Source organism: Zootoca vivipara, chromosome 4, assembly GCF_965207765.1.
Source record: "Zootoca vivipara chromosome 4, rZooViv2.hap1.1, whole genome shotgun sequence".
Classification (NCBI taxonomy): domain Eukaryota; kingdom Metazoa; phylum Chordata; class Lepidosauria; order Squamata; family Lacertidae; genus Zootoca; species Zootoca vivipara.
This window is the reverse complement of record NC_142587.1, coordinates 45,448,620-45,464,441: the sequence shown is the minus strand read 5'-3', so window position 1 is coordinate 45,464,441 and position 15,822 is coordinate 45,448,620. Positions and strand designations below refer to the sequence as shown.

The 15,822-nt window shown below is 40.1% G+C and overlaps 1 protein-coding gene across 8 annotated transcripts in view; it reads right to left on the bottom strand.

Annotated features, from left to right (window-relative positions):
* SYTL5 (synaptotagmin like 5) overlaps nt 1-15,822 on the bottom strand; it is a 71,216-nt gene that overhangs the window by 6,582 nt on the left and 48,812 nt on the right. For 7 of the 8 annotated variants that reach the window (XM_035114675.3, XM_088667803.1, XM_088667807.1 and 4 more), the window contains exons 8-15: nt 15,002-15,131; nt 13,805-13,911; nt 12,735-12,827; nt 5,012-5,190; nt 3,722-3,824; nt 2,552-2,713; nt 1,525-1,633; nt 353-488 (exon numbers count right to left, since the gene is read on the bottom strand). In XM_035114675.3, coding sequence (XP_034970566.3) covers nt 353-488; nt 1,525-1,633; nt 2,552-2,713; nt 3,722-3,824; nt 5,012-5,190; nt 12,735-12,827; nt 13,805-13,911; nt 15,002-15,131 — 1,019 coding nt within the window. Of the gene's footprint in view, nt 1-352; nt 489-1,524; nt 1,634-2,551; nt 2,714-3,721; nt 3,825-5,011; nt 5,191-6,643; nt 6,710-12,734; nt 12,828-13,804; nt 13,912-15,001; nt 15,132-15,822 lie in introns of all 8 variants that reach the window. The other variant, XM_088667808.1, reaches the window with a different exon arrangement.

Sequence of the window (15,822 nt, the reverse complement as noted above, 5' to 3'; positions counted from 1 at the left end):
GTAATTGAACAGGAAGCAGAGGGTAAGAACAAATGCAGAATTCACATATGAAGTAAGCAGTGGGTTCCTCCAAATACCCATTTTGTACCACCATATCATCCACTGCAAATGGAAGTATGACATCAGCCCCACCCCAAATTATTCAGAGAGTTAGTCACAATGGTGTTTCCCCAATGTATGGTGTGACCACTCAATGATTTATCTACGTAAAATATCGAAAAGCTGCAGGAAGGACGACAAGGAGGAAGACTTGTGTTTATTCCACACACAGAAATTAAAAGTATATTATTGAATAAAAATGTTCAGAAACATCCAACATCCACAGACATGCTAAGGAGAGGGGTGGAAATACCCTTTCACAAACGTGTCAGAAGTGCCTCCTGACTTCACAGCTGTTAAGTTCTTGGCTTCCTTGATGACAACTTCTAATATGCCTCCTGGTGGCACTTGTGGGTTTGCCTTCTTTTCCTTCTTAGAGTTCTTCTTTCCTATATTAAAAATAAACCAATGGGGTAAAACCTCTTCACCCAGCTTAAAGAACATGTGTATAAACCCTTCAGTATTTTAGATAACCCACTGCCATCCCAAATTAGAAACTTCACACTTATCCCTATGGCTCACCCAAACAACCATATTAGCCTCCCTAATCAGAAAACCTGCACACCATGCATTCATATTTCTCATCTAAAAGTCTTACTTAACTCGAATAACTCATCTCTCAGCATTAGCCCCAAGACAAATCTTTGTTCATCCCTCCATCTCCTGCATTAGGTCATAAATCTGAATAAAAAGACCTACAGGCCCAAACATGCCTAGAGAAATATGATGCAGTTTATCAAATAAGCCAAGTAGTCATATTTAGCTTCTATTAAAGTAAATTAGCAGATGTCATTGGCAAGGTAAATGTGTCCACAAGTGTGATATCTCACATTTAAAGGGTTGATAACAAAGGGATGGACAAAGATAATCAAGAGCACTAGATCTCTGCCCTGACCAAACTGCATGACAGATTATTCTTCAGTTAATAGGCCTGGAGCAAAATCAGGATATAATACTGTGAGTTGCACCTCTTGACTGCACGAATATAGAAGCAGATCATGTAAAAACAAACAAACGAAGAAATGCTTATTTTGCCCCTTTATAGAAAAGGTGATACCTGTCTCCTACAGATATGTTTAGCATGTGTCTAGTATTCTGTGTACTGTACAATGAAAATGCTAAGCCTCCTTAGCCAAGAAGAGCCAAAAATCAAATTGTAACAAAAGGCTGAGGATTTGACAGCTAACGATCAGGTTAGACTCGTTTAGGAAAACTGACACATCCTACTTGCTCCCCAAGGTTTATTGTTGGGGCTGAGTACTGTACTTAAGAAAATTAAAAACACGTAGCTAGAAATTCCTTCTGAGATTGGTAAGTAATTGAACAGTATGTAATTCCAATATTCTACAGCCTAGCAGTTTTATGCCTGCACAAGATGACAAATTTCAAATCCAGAGAACGCTGGATGCTCCCATCTATATTTACCTTGAATTTCTCCTAGGGGAAGTGTTAAATTCCTCTCAGGGGGGATGTACCGTAAGACAACTATCAACTCTCCTTTGTACTGAAGACCTGTATCAGCAACAACTTCCATCTGAAAAGGTGAAGCAAAACAGAAGTAATTGGAATGTTCCTTCGCTGTTTGTGTTACATGTGCATGGTAAGCAGAAGAAAGTACATGAAAATAGAGGAAAGTAATACTTCCTGAACCTAATACAGAGTTGGTCAGGTCTAAATAACCAGGGACCCATTAAACTACTGAGACAAGGACAAATTGTTCTGGAAATGCTGCAGAAAAAGTTAGCTCATGAAGTCTGGGCTCAAACTTGCAGTGATAGCATGGCTCACATAGCTCCTTGCAACAACTGAAACCTTATTAGGTAGGTCTAAGTTGTCTCTGATGGTGGCTAGTTCCATGCATGAGAAGTGTGTAAAACTGCATGCTGCAAAGAAAGTTGGGGGAAGGGACTTCCCCACAATCTTTCATAATAACAGGGCTTGAGGTCATTAAGTGAAGTTGAATGGTTGAAGATTCAGGACAGACGAAAATGGAATACTTCTTTACACAGCACATAATTAAACTATACGCTTTACTGCTACAGAGTGCAATGGTGCCCTCCAATTTAGCTATCTCAAGAGTTAGCCTTATCTTCCATGTCTATCAATCACTTAGCAATGAAGGCTAGATTCCACCTCTAGGATCAGAGTGCTATTGCTTGTGGGCTTTCTGAGCACATCTGGTTGGCCACTGTAGGAAACAGGTGCTGGTCTAGAGGGTCCTTTCGTCTCACCCAGCAATATTTTTCTTATCTTCTTACAAAGCAATAGATAAAGAGAATGAGCCTCTATTGCCAAGATTTCAGGTCCTTAATTTCCATGGCCTGCTGTTTCCAAGAAATTGGTTTCCACTGAGGAGGTAAGCCCGAGCTGTGATTCATAAAGCACCTTTCGTTGCATGAAATCTAGACGCTCAGATAACCATCTTCAATTTAAACCAATTGGCATTCCTCACCTTGGGCTGAAGCATGAACCATTCATCAGCTTGATGTTCAAAGTTCCAGGAGTCCAAGGGTATCTCCACTTCTCCTAGAAAGCTGTTATGCCCAAATCTGTCATAATGCCAGACAGAAAGCTGCAAGGTCCGAGTCTCAAGCTGTGTATGGCTGATGACATACTAAAGAGTGACAAGAGGCCAAAAGAAGATTACAGGAGTGTAACAGAACCCTTAAGAGTTTTAAATTCAGGAAGGCACCAGCAGTTTATTTCAGCAAATGAAAAAGCCCCTCTGCTGGGGTAGACCAAATCAATCGGAGGAAGTTCTTATTAGGGAGAGATCTACAGTATAAAATGCAATTGTTCTCTTACAAGCCTTTTTTTCTTGCTACTGCCAGTTTGTATTATTTATTGTATTATTTCATTATCAAACAGTAACCACCACTGATAAAGCTTCTTAAAATACCCCTTTCAACTTTTTTTTCATATATAGCAAGGAATATAGATGCTGGAAACAATTAACCTTTCCCCTTTGTCCACTATTTTAAAAAGGAATAAGAATTGACAGATACTACTGAACTCTCTAGAAATCTAGCTACTTTAACTTCTGCACTGGCTTCGCATTTTCATGATTTCTTCAGATCATGAAACCAGACTTTTTTCTTTAAACAAAAGTCTGAAGATATCAGAGGACACCAGGAGACTCTGGGGAGTTATGTGATTAGAAAGCAACCAACAGCAGGCATGATCTAGCCAAAAAACAATCAGGAAGAGCAATATACTTATTCATAAAAGTGCCACAAATAAATATGCTAGGAAATTGAACTTCTGCTCTTAACTTCCATGCTAGATTTTTGACTTAGCATCAATCCAAAACACCCATTGCAAATTTTGCGGGGAAAGAATTGAGAAACTTCTCCATGTTTGACAGTGCACTGTCAGACATGTAAAAATACGACAGTGTCATATTATTATTATAAGGTGGTATATACATAATTTTTTAAATAAATAAATACATAAATAAGAAGAGAAAATCCCTTTCTAAAAGTTCCACTACTCTTCTCACAAAACCCCTAAGGGAACTGTTTTAACTCAAAACAAAAACAATTTTCATTGCTACTCAAAGTATCCAATCCATCACATGATCACAAAGGGAACATGGAGATTTTCAGAGGCTCTCAGTTCTCACCTTCAGTGTTTCATTGAACTCAGGATTAGTGCTATTGCTTTTAATTTTTGTCTTCCGTTTGCTTTGACGAGACTTGTCCGGCAACAAGTATGCTTTGACATAGCTGTAGATTGGGAAGTAAATCATTAACAGAATCCAGTAAACGCTATAATGCTACACACACTGACAAGAAACTCTTACAGCATGACTGTAATTTCAAACCAAAAGCCAAGTGGCTTGTGATGCATGAGAAAGGTATGCATGTTTATTCACCCACTCATGCATAACAATTTCGACCTAGCTCTCATTGGGATAGTAAGTACTTCTGACTGAAAGTGATGGCTCACATGACTGAATATTCCTCCCTACTGAAAACAAAATAAATCTTGCATGCAGAAAATGAGCATCTCAAGAAGCGTTTTAGGCTACTCTGCTCCCTGACATGCCAATTTTACATACGGATGGATATGTGGAGTAACAAGCAGCCTCAAGAGTCCCCACCTGCAGTCTGAATGGTACAGCTCAAATACAGTTATATCCCACCCCACTCAGTTAGCACCAGTGCTTCCCCCCCCAAAAAAATGTATAGGGGTACTCTCATTTTGACTGAAGAAAATCACCAGGAAAGGAAAGGAAGCCACCATCGGATTCACAAAATGTTTAGGGGTATGCATATCCCTGTGTCCCCCCCGAAAAAAAGCACTGGTTAGTACTACGCCCTAAACTCCCAACTGATCTTAAATGCCATGGAAATTGCAAACGACTTCATCCTTTCTTCATATCCTGGCTAACCATAATTTAAACGAACCACAGCTCCCAAAAGTTGATTATTGTAGACAAGTGCTAGCTGAAAAGCAGAAACACATGTTTCTAAATTCCTCATGGATGTTGGGGGGGGGGAGAGTGCATGTACAACATTCACCACGGTTCATTCAGGTAGTGGGAAATTATGGCTTCCCAGTTCATATGAACTCGGCCAGAGCCTTGTTTCACTTTGACTGCAGATTTGAGAATGTTAGACTAGGAGAGACCACTGCTTCTTATCTTCTCCAGTTTGCAGCTCACCTCCCCACCTCTCTTACATCAGTCTCCCAGTATCAGTATATCAGATGCACTGAGGTTTGGATAAGATAAAAGTGAGACGTCCTGCTTTTCTCACCTTCTGCAAAACACTGAGAACCTGTGCGAGACTACTGGGTGCCGCCCTTGCCAGGTGGCCATCCTAAGCAACTGGGTATTATGTTTTCTTACTCTCACAAGCAAATATGACTGAATAACAAGACTACGGTATGTAAAAGGTTCTTTGCTTACGGATCTGTTTTTTGCTTCTTTTCATCTGCTATGGCCAAGTTCTTGCATTTTTTTACCAGGATGTTGAGGGCTCCTGTTTTATAGCTGTAGTTAATTTGGAGACAAATTTCACCACTGATCTTCACGTTGCCATAGTCCCCCGTTTCACTATACACACTTGTCATACTATTGATGCTGGTCTGAAAAAAGAGGCGAGAGAGAAATAGTCCATCAGGCTGAGTCACATCTTTAAAAGCCATATCTTAAACGGTACTCATTCTGCAAAAATTGCTTCTCTCCTATATTCATGGAAGATCTGACTAAGAAGAACTAGAATAATCAAATTAGGCATCTTACTACAGAGTGACTTACATGGTAAACAGCATTGTGCTCTACGTTTATAATGCATTTCAATATAGGCAATCTATTTTCTTTCCAATATAACTAGGATTGTTGGGAAAACAGCTACTCAAGTGTTATTTGATACATATATATCCTGTCTTTCCTTCAAGAACCTCAAAGGGGCTTACACAGTTCTTCTAAATGCTCCCTTCTATCCTCACAACCACGCTGTAGGGTAGGTTGGGCTGAGGTTGTGGCCCAAGGTCACCCTGTGAACTCATGGATGAGTGGAGAGCTCCTTAGTCCTCACTTTACTACACAAGAAGTTCAAAAGTGAATTAAACCAGTGGCCTCAGGGCCAGTTCAGATTTTTATTCCATTCAAATATACCTGACCTGCAGCATGGGATCCTTCTGTGTTGATGCAAATTACTTGGACATGCCAGCTCTCACTGAAAAGTGCCGATTCAGCTGTTACCTCACCCATTTTGCTGCAAGTCTTAAGACCACTCCATAAGGAAAAACTAGCAAGCATATGAACTGTTATTCATGGAGTACTCAGTTCCGGGTCTTCAAGAATTTAGTTTATGTTTGTGATTTGAGCATGACAGGAGGGAGACGACAGACAACTTCTTTCCACTCATATATTAATGCAATATGAAAGGTAAAAGGTAAAGGACCCCTAGAGGGTTAAGTCCAGTCAAAGGTGACTCTGGGGTTATGTGCTCAACTTGCTTTCAGGCTGAGGGAGCTGGCGTTTGTCCGCAGACAGCTTTCCGGGTCATGTGAGCAGCATGACTAAACCTCTTCTGGTGCAATGGAAGGCAACCAGAGCACACGTAAACGCCATTTACCTTCCCACCACAGCGGTACCTATTTATATACTTGCACCGGTATGCTTTCAAACTGCTAGGTTGGTAGTTATATTAATGCAACATGAAAAACTGAGTGCTCACTCTAGTTATGAGCAGCAGTTGAAACCTACTGAAAGATTCCCCATTTTAAAGGTAGCTTTTGCCCCCAAAGCCTATTATTATTTTCGTCCCCCTCCCCCAGTATGTCCCCCTGCCCTCTGTCTTAAAATCCACTGAATATATAAAACAAATATCAATTTTCTTTTTTAAAAAAATAAGTTATGCGACCACGCACATCATATGTGAGGGTAAGGGGATTTGTTTCTTTGAATTAATGAAGCAATTAGTATCAATTATCAAAAATATTTTTAGTTATTTAAGCTAACTATGAAAACAGAAAGAGCAGCACAAAACAAATAGGAGACTTTTGAGTTTCTCAGAAAAATGAGGTAACTTACAGTGTCACCATCTGCTTCTGGAACATTTAAATAGGTCCATTTCCTGTCAGGACTTGAAGGAGAATTCTTTAAGAGAAAGAAAAAGGGGGAAAGGAGGCAGGGAAAGGTGAGAGGAAAGAAAGAAAGAAAGAAAGAAAGAAAGAAAGAAAGAAAGAAAGAAAGAAAGAAAGAAAGAGGGGGAAATGTAGAAAGGGTGAAGAGGAAAGCATTAAGCAGCTGCCAGAAGAATTCAGAAATTCAAGGATCAGCTTTAGAAAATGAAGACAGAGAAGTCCTATTCCAATATACCACAAATATGATAATGAAGCAAGAAAGAAAACTCCTGATACTTAAGTGAGCAAGTTATTTTTCTCCCATAACAATAAATTTTAGGGTATACTCACATTACCTCTTACTCTGCGTCCAGTGCACTTCCTCAAAAAAAACAACACTATGGCTTATTTTCAAGGGATGTCTTATTTTTTCCCTCCTCCTCCTGCCGCGGCCGGCATTGCTGCTGCGCCTATCACTATGTCTTATTTTCGGGGTATGGCTTATATTCCTTGAATGCTTAAAAATCCTGCTATGGCTTATTTTATGGGTATGTCTTAAAATATGAGAAACAGGGTAGTTTTTGAGGCCACATTCACATGACATTAGTCACAACCCATATTGATCCTGTAGTTCCTTGACAAATACTGGCTGTTCAAGGAGCTTTTTCTTAAACCAGCTTCCATCTTACAAGAAAACTGGATGCAAAGTAAGCAGTAATGAGAACATACCCTGACAGCCGTCACACAGAAGAGCACAGCAGATTCAGGAATAGGAGTTTGGGGGGAGGGGGGGAAGCTGCAGGAGGGGAGAAACCAAAAACATCACACATGTCAGAGGAAGAGATCCCTGTTCCTTCTCTGATGTGAACAACACTGTGCAAAGACAGCTTGAAATACAGCAGGGGGTGATGACCTCTCTGTGCTTCAAGCTGCTAATAGGAACATACTCCTAAACTATGTTCAGAAAATGTAATTTTCTCTCTCTCTTGCAGCACAAGATGAACACTTGGATAATAGGGTTTACTTATCATAAGGGAGATGTCTATGGCAACCTATTTACAAATAAACAGCAATCAACATAGGTATTTTAGTCCTTTTTTAAGCTGCTTAAAAAGGTAGAAGTTACCTTAAGTGCAGTTAACATTGCTGCTGTTCAACCTAGGGATGGGAAGCAGCTTTTGCTGATCCCTCCCTCTCACTCCAGGTCCCCCACCCCCAGTGTCACAGCCCACACCATTGGAAAGGTGGGGGAGATCTTCTAGAACAGTGTGGGAGGTGGTGCTGGGGAATGGAGGCTGAGTTGGGAATCAGCAAACACAGCCCATTGGATCCCTCCACTGGGGCTGTGTACATTATTTCCCTCCAAAGAATTCTGGGACATTGGACAGATCTACATTTCTTTAGCATCCCTAATAGAATACAATTCCCAGGGTTCTTTGGGGGAAATAATGTGCTTTCAATGTATGATGTATACACAGCCCAGGTCAAAAACATTCCCTGGACCAAGTGAGTGCTGCCATATATAGAAGGCAAGTCTAGATCAAACCCATGTTATTCATAGCTGCCAAGTCTCCCACTGAAAAATGCGGGATCAGCAGCGGCGCGGCACCGGAAGTCGCTTCTACTCATGTCCGGACATGCGTAGAAGCGACTTCTGGTGCCGCGCTACCCTTGTATGGGCACCGGAAATTGGGCAGCGCCAGGACCCAAAATGGAGCCTCCCTGGCAGGTAGGAAATCCAGGGGATTTACGGGATTTTTTCCAATCCGGGCTGCCAGTGGGAAACGGTTTTAAAATACGGGGGTTTCCCACGAAAAATGGGAGACTTGGCAGCTATGATTTTATTTGCTTGATTTAAACAATAAATAAATGATCAAGTGACATGGTCAGCCTTATATTTAAGTCATCACTTTTGACGTTTTAATCCTAAATACAGCTTGCCTGATACCCAGAATCTTTTCTTCCTACTGTTTAGGGAAGCTTTTAATGTTTGATGGATTTCTGTATTTTAGAATTTCTGTTTTTTTGGAAGCCGCCCAGAGTGGCTGGGGGAACCCGGCCAGATGGGCGGGGTATAAATAATAAATTATTATTATTATTATTAGTAAGAGCGGCATGATTAGCAAAATACCCACGGGGCTTGGCTTCACCATAGCAAAGAACTAGCCGCAGATTACTGGTCATATTACAGCTGTAGATGACTGGCAACAGTCATCCGTTATGACACTAAGAGAAATCCACGTTGGGCTCAAGCCAGGATGTCAAAACTATTTATCTTCAGGGCTTCATTCAGACAACAGGCAGAAACTGGAGCACTGGTTTAAAGGGTGGCATACGCTAAACAGGAGATGTGCTGGAGGTCAATGACCAGGATCTCCCATGATTGAAATGAAAAATACTATCCGCCACACCCTGCAACTGGATGGGGCTTACCCACAGCACCAGGGGAAGGGGTTAAATATTTTCCCTTACAACGTTTTTTGGTAACTATTCCCCTCAACCACTGGCAACTGCTGTTATTTTTCCTACAGGGAAAATACTACTGCCTGTACGTTTGCCCGGGTAAAGAGCTTTGTTTGTGGGAGGGGATTTTAAATCAGAAAATCAACTCCTGATCATGGGTCCCTTATATCACATTTTGTTTGGCCATTATTCTCAGTCAGATGAAGAAAAAAAATGTCAAAAGGGGCCCATGTATGATACCATTGCCCAGCCTTAAGATTATAGACATATGAAGTGATCTCATCAGACACGCACACAGGTTGCAACCTCCTCACTCAATGAAGTTGCTGAAAAGTGTTCTTTGTTCCAGGTGTAGCTAAGAATCCAAAAGTAGCCTAAAGCACTGAGGAACATAGACAGGCTGAACCTTAATCGATTATGGGAATCTTACTCTCTCCAAATATACCAGAATGATACAGTTGTCAATATCTTTACAACTAATAATAACATAAAATGTATAACAACAACATACTGAGCAGCATATAGCATCAGCACATCCCAGCTTTGAATAAACAGTACCCATCCTACTGTAATGTTGATTAAAAACTCCCTTTTTAAAATGTTGCTTTCAGTAGGCACCCTTAGTTCTTGCACTTCTCTATTCTTTAACTCAAAGAGACACAGTGGGGTGTTGTTGCTTTTCCCAACTCCGTCTGCCATGTGGGTATAGCCCCATTACTCAAGAACTCCTACTGTGTCTGTCTTGTCTTTCTGTGCCATGGCATACCAAATTGTACAGAGTCATTAGCAGAGGCATCATTAAACCAAAAACTCAAATTAGTGGAGCATAATACTATAGAAATAAAACCAAATACACTAAGGATGCCATATATTTCCAGGCAATCAAGCTCTAGCACACTCTCTTTTTTAAATTTTTTTTATTTATTAAAAAAAAACTTTATTGGTTATTACAAATCGTTACACAAAGTCTACAAGTTTACAAAAAAAATAAGATGAAAAAGAGCAAAAAAAAGCAACAACAACAAAAACAAAAACAAACAAACGAAACAAAAAAGTCAACAAATAAAAACAAAAAACAACAAAATACACGTATGTATCCATTCAGTTAATCAACATCTAAAATACATCAATTGATTTCCCCCCATCCCCCCACCCCTTCCCCTTCTTCTCAACCTTCACTAAACTGTCTTATCAATTTTCCTTCTTGTTTATATCTGCACCTTTTGGTTTCTTTTCCTACAACATACCCTTTATTTTACTACTCTTCTACCATTTTTTATACATTCTTTCAATGCTATTTCCTTATTTCTTCCTTTTATGTCTTGTTTCTTTCTCTTCTCTTTTTTCTCTCTCTCTGCCATATTTTCATTTGAGCGTTTAACAATTCTGTAATAGATTTGGTTTTTCCGCCTGGCACTTAATATAATCCATGAATAGTTTCCAGTTTTTCTTCTTTCTTTATTCCCTTTACTTCCTCATATCTTTTGGCCAAATTACAATAATACATTACTTTAATTTGCCATTCCTCCTTGGTTGGTACCTTTTGAGATTTCCATTCTTTTGCTATTAATAATCTTGCTGCCGCTGTGGCATAACCTATCAGACATCTATCCTGTGGTTTGATATCTTCCCCTAGCATGCCTAGTAGGAAGATATCCGGTTTTTTCTTGAATGAGTATTTCACTATTTTTTTTAATTCCCTATAAACTTCCTCCCAGAACACCCTCTAGCGCACTCTCGACCTCCTTGGATATGGAAAAACTTGATACCCCCATCAGGAATCCCATTCCACACCTTCTGCCAAGAGGTTTCCACTGAGGTCTGTCTACTTCTGTGACCCCCATCCACAGTTGATATGCAGCCCCCACGTGACACAGAACTGTGACTGAAGGCAATAAGAACTCTCTTCCCTGTAATCCACATCTCCAGTTACCCCAATTTGTCTTATACCTGCTATGTCAATATAAACAGTTTATTCAGCAGACTTTTATTTTTCCAGATATTCTGGATGTCTCCCAGGCCATTTTCATCAATGGAGTTGTATAGTTTTCCATTTTTTGTTGAAATGTGTGCCAAACATGTTACACATTGTATTAAAATGTATTAGCAATCTGAGCTCAGGAAATTAAATTACTTGCAAAGAAAAACAAAAGAACTCTGCAACACATATAAATTATGGAAATTGTATAGATTTTCGCAATTTCGCTTATACATAGCGTATTCTAATTTTGCTAATCAGAATGGCCAAAGATATCAAAGTTTGCCACCTGCCTGACTTCTGAGACTTCATCAGAGAGTGCCTACAAATTTTTAAACTTATCCATGTTGTTTTCAAAACAATAACACAATAGCAGAAATTTTAAGGAAGCTGAATTCACCACCAAATTTTGTTCTTCCATGGAATTATGATACACACACACCCTTGGCCTTATTATGCAAATCAATCTAGAAACCCACTTTTGCTTAATCTTGATTATATATTGTCACAAGGCTTGCAGAAATAAACATCACCACTTTTTGCAATACAGTAGTGGCTTTTTCTTCTTCAGGATGATTATATTATATACAGAGCTGAACCTCTTTCTACAAAAATATATGTGAGACTATAGTAATTCAACAAGTATATATCTGTTATCTAAAACACACTTATCTTTGTAATTGGCTTCCCTGGCAACAGCTACTGGCTGCATCCCTGCATTCATATAATAAGTCATCTTTAAATAACTGCATTCTTCTCTCTCAAGCTGGGCTAGCTGCCCTGGTTCTGTCCATTGATAGAATTCCAAGATTCATTTTACATGTTGGAGCCTTAAATCATTCATACTTTTAATGCACAACCTAAACAACACTTAAATGCCTCTCCAGGGAGTTGCTTTCCCCTCAAATTCTAGTCCAATCGCCATTCGGGGACATTTGGATTTGACACAACAGAGAAAGCTGAGCAGATTTTGGATTTAGGCTACAAATCATTATTGATTTGGACCTCGTGTTGAATTGTGGTTCCCACACACACTCCAAAGAATGGTCGGCAGAGGGATAGAGGAAAGCAGAGTAAAACGAATGTACTGTATTGAATAGAGAAGAATGAGTAGTATATAACATATCTCAAACATGTACGTACAGTATGTCACAGTAAACCATAGTTTAAAACAAACCATGATTTAATATGAATGAGTAACATGGTGGTGTGTGCTGCTCTAAAGTTCCTACAGTGCTCTTCCTCTGCTCCTTTTGTGATGCAGATCAAACAAGTAAAAAATCTGGCTTGTTGGGTTATCCAAAGCTGGGCTCATGTTTTGTTTTCTGCCATACAAACCCAAGTTTGTTCTTGCTCATAGTTTGTTTGATGGAGACTGGGTTCAGACAACACAGCAAGCCAGACTCTGGTTAGTTTTGGCCATGGTGCAGGAACAGAGGAAGAGCACTGTGGAAACTTTTGAGCAGCATGCACTCACATTCTACTGGTTCATATTAAACCATAGTTGGTTTTAAGCTATGGTTTAATGTGACACGTGAACTAGGCCATCAACAACCAACCACACTACAGGAAGAAGTTGTACAAGGAAATTACATGTAAGTAGTAATGGAGACCTTACTGTTGATAATCCACTTGTCATATTGGTATGTCTCTTTGAGTAGCCAGAGGCCACAATGTCATCAATATCTTCCTCTGTCTCATCCAGGTAACTCTAATGGACAAAGAAAATATATATAAACATGTTCACCTGGCTCTGAAATGTGCTGTTCATCACATACAATGTCTGCAGAACATATATGGTGGGTAGTGCTCATCCCTTGCTGATTCTCAGTCAAATGGATATCACTGCAAGAGTAGCATTTGTCTTTTCTATTATCCCTATCACCCTGTCCCTTCCAGAGAACAGTTCAGCCACAGGGACTGCTGAAACTTGTTCATGAGAAAGTTACAGAATTTCTAGCCTATTTGAGGTAAGATTCCTGTAGTGGCTGGCAGATTTAAACTATGTTTTGCAAATTATTATTTTTTAAAGTTCCACTAACATGCATTTATGCCAGGTAATTACATGTCAAAGAATGCCATTAGGCAATTGCTGCTCTCATTAGCTTCATACTTCCTGATTCTGGATGCCACATCAGTCCAAACTCTCTCTATATCATATCAATCTACCTTCAATTAATATTCCTGCCCTTCCTGTAACTTAGGCTTTCCTATTCAACAAGTTTATTACGCCTAATGACTACTATAACCACACTTCAGGTATCCAGCTGTTATCCAAAATGCTGAATTGGGGTCCAAACTGAATCCTGTGGTTAGTGCACACCCCCAACTTCTATCCTACCTTTCCAAGGTTGCTTACACCATTCATGATTACAGTATCACCTATGCCTCTGAATACCAGTTGTTGAGGATCATGAACAGAAAAGTGCTGTTGTGTTCATGACCTGCTTATGGGCTTCCCATGAACACCTGGATGGCCACTGTGAGAACAGGGGGCTGCATTAGGTAGGCTTTGGCCTGATCCAGCAGAGCTCTTATGTTCTTATTTCTGCTGCTACACATTTAGTCACAGCATGGACTAAAGTGAACCATCGGATTCAGTTGAAACCGGGGTTTCTGTTTTTGTTTTGTTCAGCCCTTGTAACATAAAACGGCATAGTTCTAAACTGTGGCATAATTTTAACTCACCAACTCCTGGTCCAATGCTTCAGGTACAGATTTACTTCTTAAGCTTAAACTATCCTCATTGCCTTCTGAGAAGGATACACTGAGATCTCTCTCTGATCTGCTGTGATCTGAAAAACAGAAGGGGAAGGAAAAAGAAGATTCTTTGAAAATTACAGTGCTACCTCGACTTACGAACAACTCAACAACCGAATTTTTCGACTTACGAATGGGGCAAATGGCCACACGCTTATGAATTTCTCGACATCCGAACGGAAACCGCAGCGGTTTTAGATAGGGTTTTTTCGACTTACGAATTTTTAGATGGGGTTGCTTCGACTTACGAATTTTTCCGTTTCCAATGCATTCCTATGGGAAATTGTGTTTCCAATGGCGCTTTTTGACTTACGAATTTTTCGACCCATGAAGGTGCCTTCGGAACGGATTAAATTCGTAAGGTGAGGCACCACTGTATACAGTAAATTGTATTCCAATACCACCTTTGATTCCCTCCCCCCCCCCCAATCATGGTATACAAACTTCTCTGCAGCTCCCCACAAATGTCAATTTTCTCTCCTCACTCTTCTCCAAAGCAAAAGAGAGTAAAAGGTTAGAACCAGAGCAGTGGGCTAGGAGAAGAATCCCACTGGTACATTACAGTTGCTTCATTTCTCCCGTCTTCTGCAGAAGCCAAGCAAAGGAGAGAGAAAAATCAAGCTGCACACAACTGAGCCCGCAGCATTCTGGCAACTTAGCCATTTAAAAAAAAAAAAACATTAAAAACGGCCATAAACCAAAGAAGAAATATGGTGAACTATAAGAGACATAAATAAAAGAGGCAGATGGATTGATCGTTCTTCATATGGAAGCAGTGGCATCCTGGCAAGGATTACAAATTTGCATGTGCCAATGAGAAATAAAACAATGGCTGTACCATTGTACAGAACATCTTTTACCTGCAGATTCGGTCCTTGGGATCTCCAGTTAAAAGGAACAGGCAGCAGGTGACCTCTGCCTGAAGTGCCTCTGCCAGTCAAAAGAGACAATATTGGGCTAGATGGATAAAATAGTCTAACCTGGAAATGGTTGCCTCTTAGGTTTTAAGCAGAAGTGTGTAGGGGGGGGGGTGTGGGGCTTATTCCAAATGAGAATAAATGGAAGTAAAAACAGGAAGGAGAAAATGGTAGCAATGAAGAATGCACTGAAAAGGGAAAAGCTTACCAGATGACATAGATGTCCTAGAAACAGCAATAGAGGGTGTTCCAGATGCTTTCCTGCGATGCTTTTTTGCTAGATCTGCTGGTATACTTTCACTTGCAGGAATAGCAGTGCCTTTTTCTAATCCAGGATCCTTCCCAAAGAGACAAAAGTGAGATATTCCATATACAATGCTTTTAAAAAAAAAAACCCAAACCCTCTTTATGAAAAAGGAAAGTTCTTTAACTCACTACAACAGTTCTCTTTGTTGGCAGTGCCAACAACTTTATGCTAAAAATGCAAACTTCTCCTACTTTCCATCTGTTTGTTTGCTCTGCTAACCATATTAAGAATCCTGATGAAATAATCTGATTTATTTAAGTGAGCTAATAAATACAAATAAATTTATGTGCCCCAGAAACAGAACATATTGCAAACTATAAAAGTGGCAAAATATAATAATTAAAAATAAAAGTAAACACATTAAAGCAAAACAAGACATTCTGTCAGCAACTGCCATATTTACCATTTTGCTATATGTAATGTAAGGTAAAGGTAAAGGGACCCCTGACCATAAGGTCCAGTCGTGACCGACTCTGGGGTTGCGCGCTCATCTTGCATTATTGGCCGAGGGAGCCGGCGTACAGCTTCCAGGTCATGTGGCCAGCATGACTAAGCTGCTTCTGGTGAACCAGAGCAGCACACGGAAACGCCATTTACCTTCCTGCTATAGTGGTCCCTATTTATCTACTTGCATTTTGACATGCTTTCGAACTGCTAGGTTGGCAGGAGCTGGGACCGGGCAACGGGAGCTCACCCCATCACAGGGATTCGAACCGCCGACC